General features: G+C 34.7%; 2 protein-coding genes across 2 annotated transcripts; one reads left to right on the forward strand and one right to left on the reverse strand.

The window, feature by feature from the left end:
- Nucleotides 1-5,531: 5,531 nt before the first annotated feature.
- On the forward strand, nucleotides 5,532-6,903 carry LOC112707800 (acetylglutamate kinase, chloroplastic). The gene has a single exon (XM_025759771.3). The coding sequence runs from the start codon at nucleotides 5,655-5,657 to the stop codon at nucleotides 6,696-6,698; it is 1,044 nt and encodes a 347-aa protein (XP_025615556.1). The 5' UTR covers nucleotides 5,532-5,654; the 3' UTR covers nucleotides 6,699-6,903.
- Nucleotides 6,904-7,093: 190 nt separating this feature from the next.
- LOC112707799 (DDT domain-containing protein DDR4) lies at nucleotides 7,094-11,339 on the reverse strand. The gene is made up of 11 exons (XM_025759770.3): nucleotides 10,927-11,339; nucleotides 10,635-10,745; nucleotides 10,038-10,124; nucleotides 9,907-9,944; nucleotides 9,742-9,823; nucleotides 9,502-9,608; nucleotides 9,265-9,424; nucleotides 9,088-9,180; nucleotides 8,849-8,969; nucleotides 8,274-8,316; nucleotides 7,094-7,872 (listed from the first exon to the last, which is right to left on the reverse strand). The coding sequence occupies exons 1-11, from the start codon at nucleotides 11,032-11,034 to the stop codon at nucleotides 7,410-7,412; spliced, it is 1,413 nt and encodes a 470-aa protein (XP_025615555.1). The 5' UTR covers nucleotides 11,035-11,339; the 3' UTR covers nucleotides 7,094-7,409.
- Nucleotides 11,340-13,664: the final 2,325 nt, after the last annotated feature.

Raw genomic sequence — 13,664 nt, forward strand, 5'->3', positions numbered from 1 at the left:
TGTAAATAGATTCATTCAATCTTGAGAATGAAATCCACCGTGGTCATCCATCTTTATCACAACACTCCCTCTTGGATGACCATTTAAGATTATTGCCTCGTTAAAACCTTACTAAAGAAAAATCCAGTAGAAAAAACCTTAGTGAAGGAAAAGAGTACAATATCCTTTGTGATAGAGACTGCCTCATTAAAAACCTTGTCAAGAAAAAACTCAATGGGAGAAACCTGACCAAGGAAAAAAGAGTACAGTCTCCCCCTCTTGTCGACATCATTTAATGTCTCGAAATCGGCGCATCCCAATCTCATGTACCAATCTTTCAAAGGAGGATTTTGGGAGTGACTTTGTGAATAAATCTGCCAGATTGTCACTTGAGCGAATCTGTTGCACATCAATTGTTCCTTGATTTTGAAGATCATGAGTGAATAAGAATTTGGGAGAGATATGCTTTGTTCTATCACCTTTGATATATCTGCCTTTAAGTTGAGTAATGCATGTTGTATTATCTTCAAACAGGACAATTGGAGCTATCTTATGATCAATTAGTCCACATGATGACAGGATATATTGGATCAAACTCCTGAGCCAAAAACACTCGCGACTTGCTTCATGAATCGCTAGTATTTCAGCATGATTAGAGGAGGTTAATGCTATCGTCTGTTTCGTGGGCCTCCATGATATAGCTGTACCACCATATGTGAACAGGTATCCTGTTTGAGATCTCCCTTTGTGTGGATCAGACAAGTATCCGGCATCTGCATAGCCAACTAGCTGTGACTTGGATCTGTAGGGATAAAACAATCCCATATCAACCGTTCCATAAAGATATCAAAAGATTTACTTGATTCCACTCCAATGTCTTCTGGTTGGAGAGGAACTATACCTTGCTAGTAAATTCAATGCAAATGATATGTCAGGTCGCGTATTATTAGCAAGATACATTAGCGCTCCAATGGCACTAAGATATGGTACTTCAAGACCAAGAATATCTTCATTCTCTTCTTTAGGACGGCATTGATCCTTCTCCACATCCAAAGATCTTACGAACATTGGGATACTTAATGGATGTGACTTATCCATATAAAATCTCTTCAAGATCCTTTCTGTGTATGTTGTTTGATGAATAAAGATCCCATTTTTTATATGCTCGATCTGCAGGCCGAGACAAAATTTAGTCCTTTCAAGATCTTTCATTTCAAACTCTTCTTTTAGAGTTTTTATAATTGTTGGAATTTCTTCAGGAGTTCCAATGATATTTAAATCATCAACGTACACGGCAATTATAATAAATCCAGATGCAGTTTTCTTTATGAAAACACACGGGCATATATCATCATTCTTGAAACCGTTTTTGGTCAGATACTCAGTAAGACGATTATACCACATTCGTCCAGATTGCTTTAGACCATATAAAGATCTTTGCAATTTGACTGAGTATAACCCTTGCGAATATTCATTGTATGGTTTAGATATCTTTAGTCCTTCAGGAACTTTCATATAGATATCACGATCTAATGAGCCGTATAAGTAGGCTATTACCACATCCATTAAATGCATATGCAATTTATGATATGCAGATAAACTGACCAAATAACGCAATGTTATCGCATCCACTACAGGGGAATACGTTTCTTCATAATCTATACTGGGCCTTTGTGAAAAACCTTGTGCCACAAGTCGGGCTTTGTAGCGCACAACTTCATTTTTCTCATTTCGTTTTCTCACAAATACCCATCGGTGTCTAACAGGTTTTACATCTGCAGGTGTACGGACTACAGGTCCAAATACTTCACGTTTTGCAAGTGAGTCTAACTCAGCCTTCATGACTTCTTTCTATTTTGGCCAATCATCCCTTTGTCGACATTCTTCGACTGATCTTGGCTCAAGATCCTTACTTTCATGTATGATATTTAATGCCACATTATATGCAAATATTTCATTGACAATTGTCTTATTTCGGTCCCCTTTTTCTCCTGTAAAGACATAATTTATCGAGATCTCGTCATTTTCACAATTTTCAGGTACCTGAACGTCTTATGGCGTTAAAACTATATCAGAATTTTGGACAACTGCAAGTGTCTCTACTATGTCTTTTTCAACAGGAATATTATTTACCTCTTTTCTCTTTCGAATATTTTTGTCTTTGGAACCGACAGGCCTGCCACGCTTCTGGCGTGTATTTGCTTCGGTGGTAATTTGTCCAACTGGGACATCAATTTGAATTGGGGCATTTTCCGCTGGTATATAAGATTTGGTTATCCTCTTTGTATCGAAAAATGCATCAAGCAATTCATTTGCTATTCTTTGCAAATGTATAATCTTTTGAACTTCTAGTTCACATTTCCCTGATCGAGGATCTAAATGCATCAACGATGACGCATTCCAATTAAGTTCCTTTTCAGGAAGCTTATTCTCTCCCCCTAATGTTGGAAATTTTGATTCATCAAAATGACAATCCGCAAACTGGGCTTTAAATACATCTCCTGTTGGTATCTCAAGATACCTCAAGATATCTCAAGATACATCTCAAGATATCTCAAGATCTCCTAATTTTCTTTGGGGTCCCATTTTGGTGCGATTAGGTGGTGCAATAGGAACATATATCGCACACCCAAATATTCTTAAATGTGAAACATTTGCCTGCTGGCCAAAAGCTAATTGCATAGAAGAGAACTGATGATAACTTGTTGGCTTCAAACGAATAAGTGTTGCGGTATGTAAAACAGCATGCCCCCAAACCAAGGTTGGGAGATTTGTTCTCATAAGTAAGGGTCTAGCAATTAATTGGAGGCGTTTAATAAGTGATTCTGCTGACCCATTTTGTGTGTGAACATAAGCTACTGGATGTTCAACACTTATTCCATTAGCCATATAATAAGCATCAAATGCATGGGAAGTAAATTCACCAGCATTATCAAGACGAATTGCTTTGATTGGATTTCTTGAAAATTGTGCTTTTAATCGAATAATTTTAGCCAGTAACCTCGCAAATGCCAGGTTACGAGAGGATAATAAGCACACATGTGACCATTTCAAAGATGCGTCTATCAGGACCATAAAATATCTAAAAGATCCACATGGTAGATAAATAGGTCCAAATATATCACCTTGAATCTTTTCTAGGAATTCAGGGGACTCAAACCCAATCTTTACTAGTGATGGCCTTAAAATTAACTTTCCCTGAGAACATGCAGCACAACAAAATTCACTAGTTTTGAGAATCCTCTGGTTCTTTAGTGAATGTTCATGGGAGTTTTCAATAATTCTCCTCATTATGGTTGTTCCCGGATGACCCAATCGGTCGTGCCAAGTTATGAATTCATTTGGGCTAGTAAACTTCTGGTTTACAGTAGCATGTGATTCAATTGCACTAATTTTGGTATAATACAACCCAGATGAAAGAGAGGGTAATTTTTCTAATATAACTTTCTTGTTTGAATCATGAGTTGTGATACATAAGTACTCATGATTTTCCTCATTCATAGTCTCAATATGATATCCATTTCGGCGAATATCTTTAAAGCTCAACAAGTTTCTTCGAGACTTGGTAGACAATAGTGCATTATTTATTATGAATTTTTGTTCCTCCGGGAAACAAAATTATAGCTCTTCCGGAGCCTTCAATCACATTGTCTGAGACAATAATAATATTAACACATTCTTCTTTTGGCACCAGATGGGTAAAATATATATCACTTTTGAGAATAGTGTGCGAACTTGCACTATCCGCAAGGCATACATCTTCATTATATATCCTTGTCATTCTCTTCAAAGACAAATAATAATAAAATGAGTAGTATACACAGTTAAATTGAATACTTGATCAGAATTATTTTTTCTAAAAAATACTGTACATAAAAATAATATCATATACTAAAATTTTATTTTAAAACATGACACATTTAATAATTTCAAAATTCATAAACATTAATATTTCATTTTTTATATACATCATATTTGAAACTTAAATACATAGAAAATAAAACTTAACAATAAGTTCTTTACATTATTTATTTACATGAATGCTTAACAATCTCACACATTAAACTATTCCATCATTGATCAAATGACCAATATTTCCTTCAGGATTCTCAAAGAAATCAGATACAGCATAATGAGTGGTGAAATTTTCAGCATCATTTGAAACGAAATTCAACTCTTTTCCCTTGTCGTCCTTTTTCAAAGATGCCTGGTAAAGATCGACTAGGTGCCTTGGGGTACGACAGGTACGTGACCAATGGCCCTTTCCACCACAACGGAAACACTTATCCTCTGTTGATTTATTCTGTCCGATATTTCTTTCTTTATCCGACTTCTGGTGAGATCCTCTCTTTTTAATATAATTCCTTTTTCTTCCATAATTTTTCTTGTTATTAAAACCTTGTCATTTACCTCTTCCGGGGTAATTTGCCACATTTACTTCAGGAAATGGGGTGGCGCCAGCAGGACGCGCTTTGTGATTCTTTAAAAGCAACTCATTGTTACGTTCAGCAACAAGAATGCAAGAAATTAACTCAGAATATTTTTTAAACCCTTTTTCTCGATACTGCTACTGTAGGAGCACATTCGAGACATAGAAAGTTGAGAAATTTTTTTCCAACATATCATGATCAGTCTTTTCCCCACATAATTTCATTCGTGAGGTGATTCGAAACATTGCAGAATTATATTCATTTATGGATTTAAAATCCTGCAGATGCAAGTGCGTTCACTCATATCGGACTTGAGGAAGTATCACCGTTTTTTTATGATTATACATTTCTTCAAGGTCTTTCCAAAGATCTGCAGGATCTTTTAATGTGAGATATTCATTTTTCAATCCTTCGTCAAGATGACGACGAAGAAAATTCATGACTTTGGCTTTATCCTTTTGGGATGCATTATTTTCAGCCTTAATGGTATCTCCAAGATCCGTTGAATCAAGATGGATTTCAGCATCTAATATCCATGATAAATAATTGTTTCCAGATATATCAAGAGCATTGAATTTAAGATGAGAAAGTTTCGACATAATGAAAATTTGTTACCTGAGTCTTCCTAAAAATTTGATTAGAGTGTCGTGCTGATAACGTGTTGTAAAATAACTAAATAAATAAATAAGGAAGAGGTAACAAATATAAAAGTATAAATAAAAACACTATTATTAATAGTTACCAATACTATTATACTACTATAAAGATAATATATTAATAATATATTAGTAATTTATAAAGAAAGAAAGTAAAGAAATGCTTTGTATAAGAAGGAAAGAGAGAGGAAGTATTTGCTTTATTGCTTGTGTGTGTGTAAAAAGCATCTGACAATGTTTGGTATTTATACATGTAAAGTGATGCTACTTTCAACCTTTATTTATTGCTTTTTGTATTGTAAATAGATTCATTCAATCTTGAGAATGAAATCCACGGTGGTCATCCATCTTTATCACAACATTATTTTAATAAATATACTAAAAGTTTAAATTTCAATATTTATAAAAAAAATTGAATAAATAATATTAAGATGTGTTCTTAAAATAAAAACACGAATTAATCAAACATGATTTCAATGTAAGAATTTCTCTTTAAATGGTAAAATGTTAACGGTGGTCACTAGGTACGCTACTTGTAATTCTGAGCATCTGCAACTTTCGCCTCATACTCTGACAGTGAGAAAACACAATGTTGGGAGTGGCACCAAAAACCCTCACAAATTTGCCTCTTCCTTCATTGTTCCCATTCAGCTCAAAAACCCAAACCACATTACCTTCCAATCTCTCTTTCCCTTCTTCAACTCGCTTCACCCACAAATACCCAACCGTTTCAGCCGTCTCCAACCCGGTTCAGGAACCCAAACTCGCTGAGTCACTCTCCCCGGGTCAGTTCCGAGTCGACATCCTCTCTGAATCGCTCCCTTTCATTCAGAAGTTCCGGGGAAAAACCATCGTCGTCAAGTATGGCGGTGCCGCCATGAAGTCACCGGCGCTGCAGGCATCCGTGATCAACGACCTCGTACTTCTCTCCTGTGTCGGCCTCCGCCCCGTCATGGTCCACGGCGGCGGGCCGGAGATCAACCACTGGCTCAGCCGACTCAACATCCAGGCCGTGTTCCGCGACGGACTCCGCGTCACCGACGGCGACACCATGGAGATCGTGTCCATGGTGCTCGTCGGAAAGGTAAACAAGACGCTGGTTTCACTCATCAACAAGGCCGGCGCCACCGCCATCGGCCTTTCCGGCATGGACGGCCGCCTCATAACCGCCTGCCCCAGCCCCAAGGCGGCGGACCTGGGGTTCGTCGGAGAAGTGGAGCAGGTGGATCCGTCGGTGCTTCGGCCACTGATTGCGAGTGGGTACATCCCGGTGGTGACGTCAGTTGCGGCCGACAAATACGGTCAGCCGTACAACATCAATGCTGATACAGTGGCGGGAGAATTAGCAGCGGCGCTGGAGGCGGAGAAACTGATTCTGCTAACTGATGTAGCTGGGATATTGGAGAATAAGGATGATCCAAAGAGCTTGGTGAAGGAGATTGATATAAAGAGAGTGAAGAAAATGATGGATAATGGGAAAATTGGTGGTGGAATGATTCCCAAGGTGAATTGCTGCGTGCGATCGCTAGCTCAAGGGGTGAGGACTGCCAGTATTATCGACGGCCGCGTCCCGCATTCTTTGCTGTTGGAGATTTTGACGGATGAAGGTGCTGGAACTATGATCACTGGCTAAATTTTTTAGATTGATTTTATAGTGTTTCTTGTTTTTCATGTGATAAATGAAAGCTTGCAATGAATGATGCAAGGTTTTGCTGCTTTTTGTGCACAGCTTCTAGTAAATCGTTTTGTACTTCGCTTTAAGTAATGCATAAGGAAAATATTGATTTGGTTTCCTTATGTTTTCGTTATGAAGTTTTGGGTCTTTTGGTTGAACGAAATACTTGTTACTTGCAAATCATTTACCAGGAAAGTTTGTGTTCTTGCCTTTCGGTTCGAGTTCCAACTCTGAGGAAATTATGCTCATATCGAATGAAATTAATCCCTATATTGTAAGCAATTACAATTGGCAAAATCAAATTAATAGATTGCTTAGTAACAAGGTTTTGTTGCTGATGAAAAAGAGCAAAATGCATACAAATGAAATCCTCAGATAAGTATATACATCAGAACCAGTAGAAATTACCAGCATATATGTTTTTATCCATCTACATTTATATCCCAAAATATAGTTCAGAAATATCTCGCACAACGCCACTTTAAGCAAAGTGTGGTGCATGGATTACAAGACTAGGTGCAAAAAATATCTAAAAATCCTAAAATGTGATTGACCTAATGCTGCTGTTTTTCAAGCTTACAAAAATGTGTTGACTGTTGATGCAAGCATATTCATAAAACCACTGCTAAGCTTGCATACTTTGTCAATATCTATGGTAATACCAACGGCCTAATTGGACTCCGAAATGTCTTCATTCTCTTGTTCTTCATCATCTGAATCTGGAATAACAATAGATTCTAAGGCAGAATTTCGAGTGGGTCTCTGTCTCAGTCTTTGCTTTGAGGCCAAACCTCTGCTTTCTGCAAGGGTATGGCTAGGGACTCCAGCTAACCGCTTGCTGTAGCGAACTCCCCTTGGATAAGAAACTGTGTGGCTTGAATGCACTTCCTTTGTATAAGGAGCTGCACGGGTTGAATGCGCTTCTGAATTTCCCAGCTCGCTACTATCAGCATCATCATCTTGCTCCTCACTGTAACCACAATCCTCATGTTCATAACCAGTATCATCACTGTCTGATACGGGAACCACATCCTGTTTGGAATCACTCTCTGATGAATCATCCTTGCTGTTGGATTTACCTTCTGATCCTGTGTTTTTGTCTCGTTCAGTGCCTGAAAACCTTTTCCTTGTACTAATGTCAACCAAGGAAAGTAGAAAAGCAGCATTAGATTCAGAAATGAGGACATTATCTATTAGATAATTGGGATAAAAAATGACAGAATCCAAAAATATTAAATAAATAATTTGATGTTACACCAAAAACATCTTGGGCTAGCCAGTGTTAAACGGCCATGCCATTCAACAGTCAACACAGGACTATCTACTTGACTACTTCCATATCGATGTGTATGTATAATTACATATGTATATATAAGGCATGAAGCAACCCCGCAAAGTGTAGGCTGAAGATAAATTTAAGTTCGCTAATCTCTTTTTTTTGGTTTGGTTATTGACTTATTATCCAAACAAACCCCTGGACATCATTAGAAGTAGAGCATGAACCAAATATATATACATATATATACAACATACTTTATTAACTGTATAGCTTCCTTCATGGTACGATCATAAGCTTCTGCAATATTTCCGAAAAAGAATTTCATTAGCTTCAAATATCCAATTCGCATCAAAAGATGGCATAAAGAAGAAATCAATCAAGACAAGTTAGATGCAATTTCAATTGAAAATTCACTAGGCATTTAACAGAGAAAATTGTAAAATTCACCAGGAGAGTGTCAAGGAAAAATGGTTAAACAAATAAAATGTAAAATCCAAATTAATAGAGCGCCTTAATATTAGGCAACGTTCTCAACATACAAATTAATGCAACGGCAGCATGTCACAAATAATAGTCCAGAGAGAAAGCCGATGTCTCGTTTATGCAGAAACATCCTCACCCATTTAATTCACAAGACAAACACACTACCAATGCAAGTAATACGTAAACCAAGAAAAGAACAAATTCAACTCCATGAGTATGCACTATGCAGGATGACGTTGACAACAGTATTGTGCATCAGAACAGGTAGATCACATTGATTTAGGTATCATCATTCATCAAACAAATGTGAATGCATAAATAATTGAATATACAATACCCATCTTACCAAGTGAGTAATTAACAGGCCTGCGAGTGCGACAAGAGCGTGTATTTCCTGAGCAATAATTCCGAAAATCAGTTGATAGCATCTCCTGTCGTTTCTTTCGTTCTGCTGCTCTTTCTTTATTCTGTGAAATTTGAAAGTGATGTTACTTCAAATCAATACAACAAACAAAGATGTGGACGCCGTTAAGTATCATGAAAGACCTATCAAACACTAGACAAGATTACTAATTACTATCATACCTTTTTAAGCTTTTCAAGAACAGGAATGACGTCACTTTCAAGTTTCTTACTAATAGCAACTTCAACAGAAGATTTGCTACATGAAAATGTTTCCTGCAACCAACATTCAATGATAGTAAATTAAGAACTGAAATTTAGGATGTAGGAAGAAGATAGGGCAGTGAATTTGATCTTTACAGCTGCTTTTGAAAATTCTTCCAGATTGGATGCAAGTGTTTCCCATTGAAAATTGATGGGAATTGATAAACAGCCATTGACATCATTCTGTGAACTTGAGTCTGATGTGATTATTTCTCTATACAATCTGTGACTCTTGCATTTTGCATTTGCATCATACCTATGATCAACAAAGTGGTAATCAATATTTTGAGATTTAGAGAAATATGAAAAGACCAGAACATTTCTAAAGATTACCAAAAGAAAGTGTCAGTTCCAGCTCTTCCTAAGGCTACTTTGCGAAAAGATGTAAGTTCTGTTCCTTCTTTTAAAGAATCATTAATGTATGATACTGCATCATTTTGCTGAAGATAAAAACACACCAGCAAACAAAAAAGGGGACAAATTAAAACATAGACTTTGAGGATAGATTGTCTAGCCAGGAAAATGCAAAAATATCCTATATATTAATGAAACCACAAGAGGAGATAAGAATACTTCAGCTCGAACTTCACATAGCGCTTTTAGCAGTCGCAAACGATCCAGTGGAGTAAGTTCCTTGTATTTGGATATCTCCTCTCTGCATAAACCATCCATGACATCAATTATTAAAATTTTGCAGCAATCATTTTCAGCACAACATTATTGGTACATTTCCAGTACCCATTAGACGGCACAAGTGGAATCTTCCCCTCAGCAACCTATGAAAAGGAGCCAAAAAGCATCAGTGAGACAATGGGAAGAGAGAAAAAATAATTAAAATGTAAAAAGTCAAGTAACAAGCAAAGACTCACCCATGACCACCACATAGCTAGTTTCTTGCAGAGAGCAGTCACCCATTTGTCAGAATTAACCATATTTTTATTCACTGGTGGTATCCCCTGTGAAAAATGCAAACAAAATTTAAAATTTAGAAAGAAACCAACGATGGACCAATATCCAAATAATGATAGTATATGATAGGAATACTATGAACTTAAAAATACAAACCATAAAGGGTAAGGTAAGGATGGTTGGTTTGATTTGAAAAGTTTGCCAATTTATCATCATATTCATATTCATATCTTAGGCTTTCCTCCCAAAATAATAATAGAAATAATAAGAAAATAAACCCGGCTTCTCTCCCTGCATCACTCCTTAATTTGGTGAAAATTGTCTTAAACGGTATTTTATCCAAAAAAAATTATGAACACAGTAAAGCTTTGAACTTAATGAGTTCAATACATCCCTGTTGTAAAGGTGAACGCAAAAAATTAGCTCTTTTTTTGTACTAAAATTATTCGCTTGAAATGAAAGGAAATGAAAAGTCACGTTGTTACTATAATCTATATAAAAGGTCATAAGTTTGATAAAATCAAAAATAAAAATAATAAATAAGAATAAGAAAGTACCTTCAAAAGTTGAATGTGTAGCTGAGCCAGTGCAGAGTCAGGCTTGACAATCCCAATTTCTAACTCTTCAGCAGAAAGCTTGAATTCTTTGCCGAGTATTGAGCTAAACACCTGAAATCACCAAAACCACCCTCACTCATTGATTTATATCCTACTCTCACACTGAATCCTACATTTTAACCCCCCAAAAAAATTAATAACAATTATAATAACAACGTCTACGATATCATGACCTAAGAAAAATTAGAAAACAACGATTTTTCTTTTCATGAAGCGCGAATATGATTCTTACGTCGAAGAAGTTGAGAACAGAAGCGAGTTCCCAGCGTCCACGTAGCCTCAGAATCTCATCCTCCATCGTATTCTCCTCGCCTCCACTGTGTTCTTCTGCGTTCGTCATTTCTCTCTTCGTTGCGATTTCTGAGAGAAGAAACGTTAGAGAATGATCGAAGAATGGAGAATAAAAAGAAGAGGAAGCGTGATCGACAGGGCAAAACGCAAAACGGTGAGTTTTTTCTTTTTCCCGCCCGAAGCGCTTTTTACTCGCTTTTATTTTAACCTGCTCTGAATCGCAGTGGACAGTGTGGAGTAGAGTGGAGTGTTGGATTTTTTATTTATTTTAGGGTTAATTAATTTTGGGTCGCGCCCTTTTGGATCGTTTCCCTCGCGGCTCGAAATGTGGCTTTTAAGGGTCGTGTATTGCTTGTTTGCTATGGGCCCAGGTGTAAAAGAGACTTTAATTTTATTTTCTTTTTTTATATATTATCAGAATTTTTTAACTAAATAAATAATAATTTTATTAGGTAACCAACTAGGATAATAATTAATTGCACAACTAATATATTAACTGTTTAAAAATCCAATAAAAAAATTACAAATTTTAAATCAAGAGTAATTTTAATCTCATTTTTATTTTTATTTATAGTAAAAAAATAACCACAAAATTTTTTATCTTCTTTTTAAGTTCTTTAGTCGCGTCATTTAATATCATCTCCAATTACCTTAGTCGACGTGTCACGTCATAACCGTGCTGTTGCGTCACGCTGTCCATCAACGTTCATCACTCAACCATCATCCACCAACAATAGATGTTTTTTCTAAGAATGTACAATAAAAAATTATTAAAAATAAGACATCATTTTGAATGTTTTTTTATATTTGAATTTCATATGCTTAAATTTTAGAAGTATCGAATAACAAACGAAACATTCAAAATATAAGAAAAAGAAATATCTGAAAACTAAAAAAAATAAACATTTAAAATTATTTAAAAAATAATCCAAAATTTAAAAAAAAAAAACATCCAAAACAAAAAAAAATCTAAAACTTACAAAAAGATACATTTAAAACCTTGGAAAACAAAACATCAAAAATTATTAAAAAAATCATTCAAGACTTAAAAAAAAAGAAGAAAAACGTGAAAGCTGCTTCGAAAAAAAAGAGACACTAATGAGAGAAGGGAAATGCTGAAGGATTGGAAGGCAATGCAGTGAGAGGAGTTGCAGACGAAAAGTGTAGCAGCACATCAAGACGAATTAGAGGAGAAAGGCGCGGCGAAAGGAGTTGGAAGAAGAGGCCACGACGTGAGAAGTTGGATTTGGGAGGGTGCATGTGTTTTTTTAGCACAATCCTAATTTTCTTAAATTTTAAAATCAGTATTTTGAAAAGTTGACTACTAGGTTAATCAGTTGGCTGCATATAAATTTGGTTATTTATACTTTCTCATAAAATAAAAGATAAATTATTAGTTTGATCCTCCAACATTTGAACCAACTCTTAATTTTGTCTTTACTTTTTTAAATGTCTTATTTTTATTCGAAAAAATTTCAAACAGATTTAATGTTGTCCTATTATTAAATTTGACACGAATTATTATGAAAATGATTGACTAAGTGCTAACAATTTTATTATCAAATATCTTCTTCCATATATTACAAAAATATAACAAAACCTTCTTGTCGATCTCCTTTGTGTAAAAAAATTCCAAATTGTATCAATCAATCAACGCTTTATAATTAAAAGAAAAATTTTATGTTAGTGATCATTAGTGGATTAATTTTATTTATGTACCGAAATCAAATACATTATTGACTCTTCAATATGCTAATTATTTATGTCAAGTTTAATTATAGGACAATATTGAACACACACGTATAAAATTTTTTGACACTGAAATGAAAAATTTAAAATTTTTTGACATTAAAATAAGATGTTTAAAATGTTAGATATCAAATTAATACTTGATCCAAATATTAAAGACTAAAATATTATTTTATCCTAAAATAAATTAATTGTTTAGATTGGATTGAATTATATATCATCCGAATTTCAAGGTCTATCGTAAAGTGTTCTACCAAGGTCTATGTTTAAATAAATAAAAGCTCACAATAATTGGTTAAATGGTGCTTTGAAATTATTTTAGATCTGAAACAAAAAAATTAAAAGTTTTTTAGTCTTTAGACTTATATACAGCAAAATGTGTTAGTATGTAGGTTTTGAAAACTTTGTTTTTGAAATTCTTTAAAATAGATCTTGAGATACCTTGACTTTTGTTAAACAGCTTTTGAAATCTTACCAAGCTTCAGAAAAGTTTTAGAATGCTTTTTAAGATATCTTACATTAAACTAGAAAAGTGAAACACTAACTTGTAAAATAATAAACTTTAAATGAAAAAAGATAAGAGTTCAAAAAATATATACAAACCATGACGCCTGATTCAATACTCCTAGAAGGTTTTGAGTATTAAAACTCTTCTTAAAGAGTTAAACAAAAGTTAACGTATTTGGAGTTTTAGTACTCTTTAATTAAGAAGAGAGAGAATAATCATCATTTAATTATTAAGGAAAGAGAAAAAATTAACATTAAATTCTATTTGGGTTAAATTTTTTGTTTTAATTTAAATTTATTTTATTTTTAAATTGATATTAAATTATTATAAAATTATGATAAAAATAAAAATTTAAAAGAATTGAAAAGATATAATACTCTTATTATTCTAAAATTTTTTTATTTAAACAAACATATTCATAT

The sequence above is a fragment of the Arachis hypogaea genome, chromosome 8 (assembly GCF_003086295.3).
Source record: "Arachis hypogaea cultivar Tifrunner chromosome 8, arahy.Tifrunner.gnm2.J5K5, whole genome shotgun sequence".
Taxonomy (NCBI): Eukaryota; Viridiplantae; Streptophyta; class Magnoliopsida; order Fabales; family Fabaceae; genus Arachis; species Arachis hypogaea.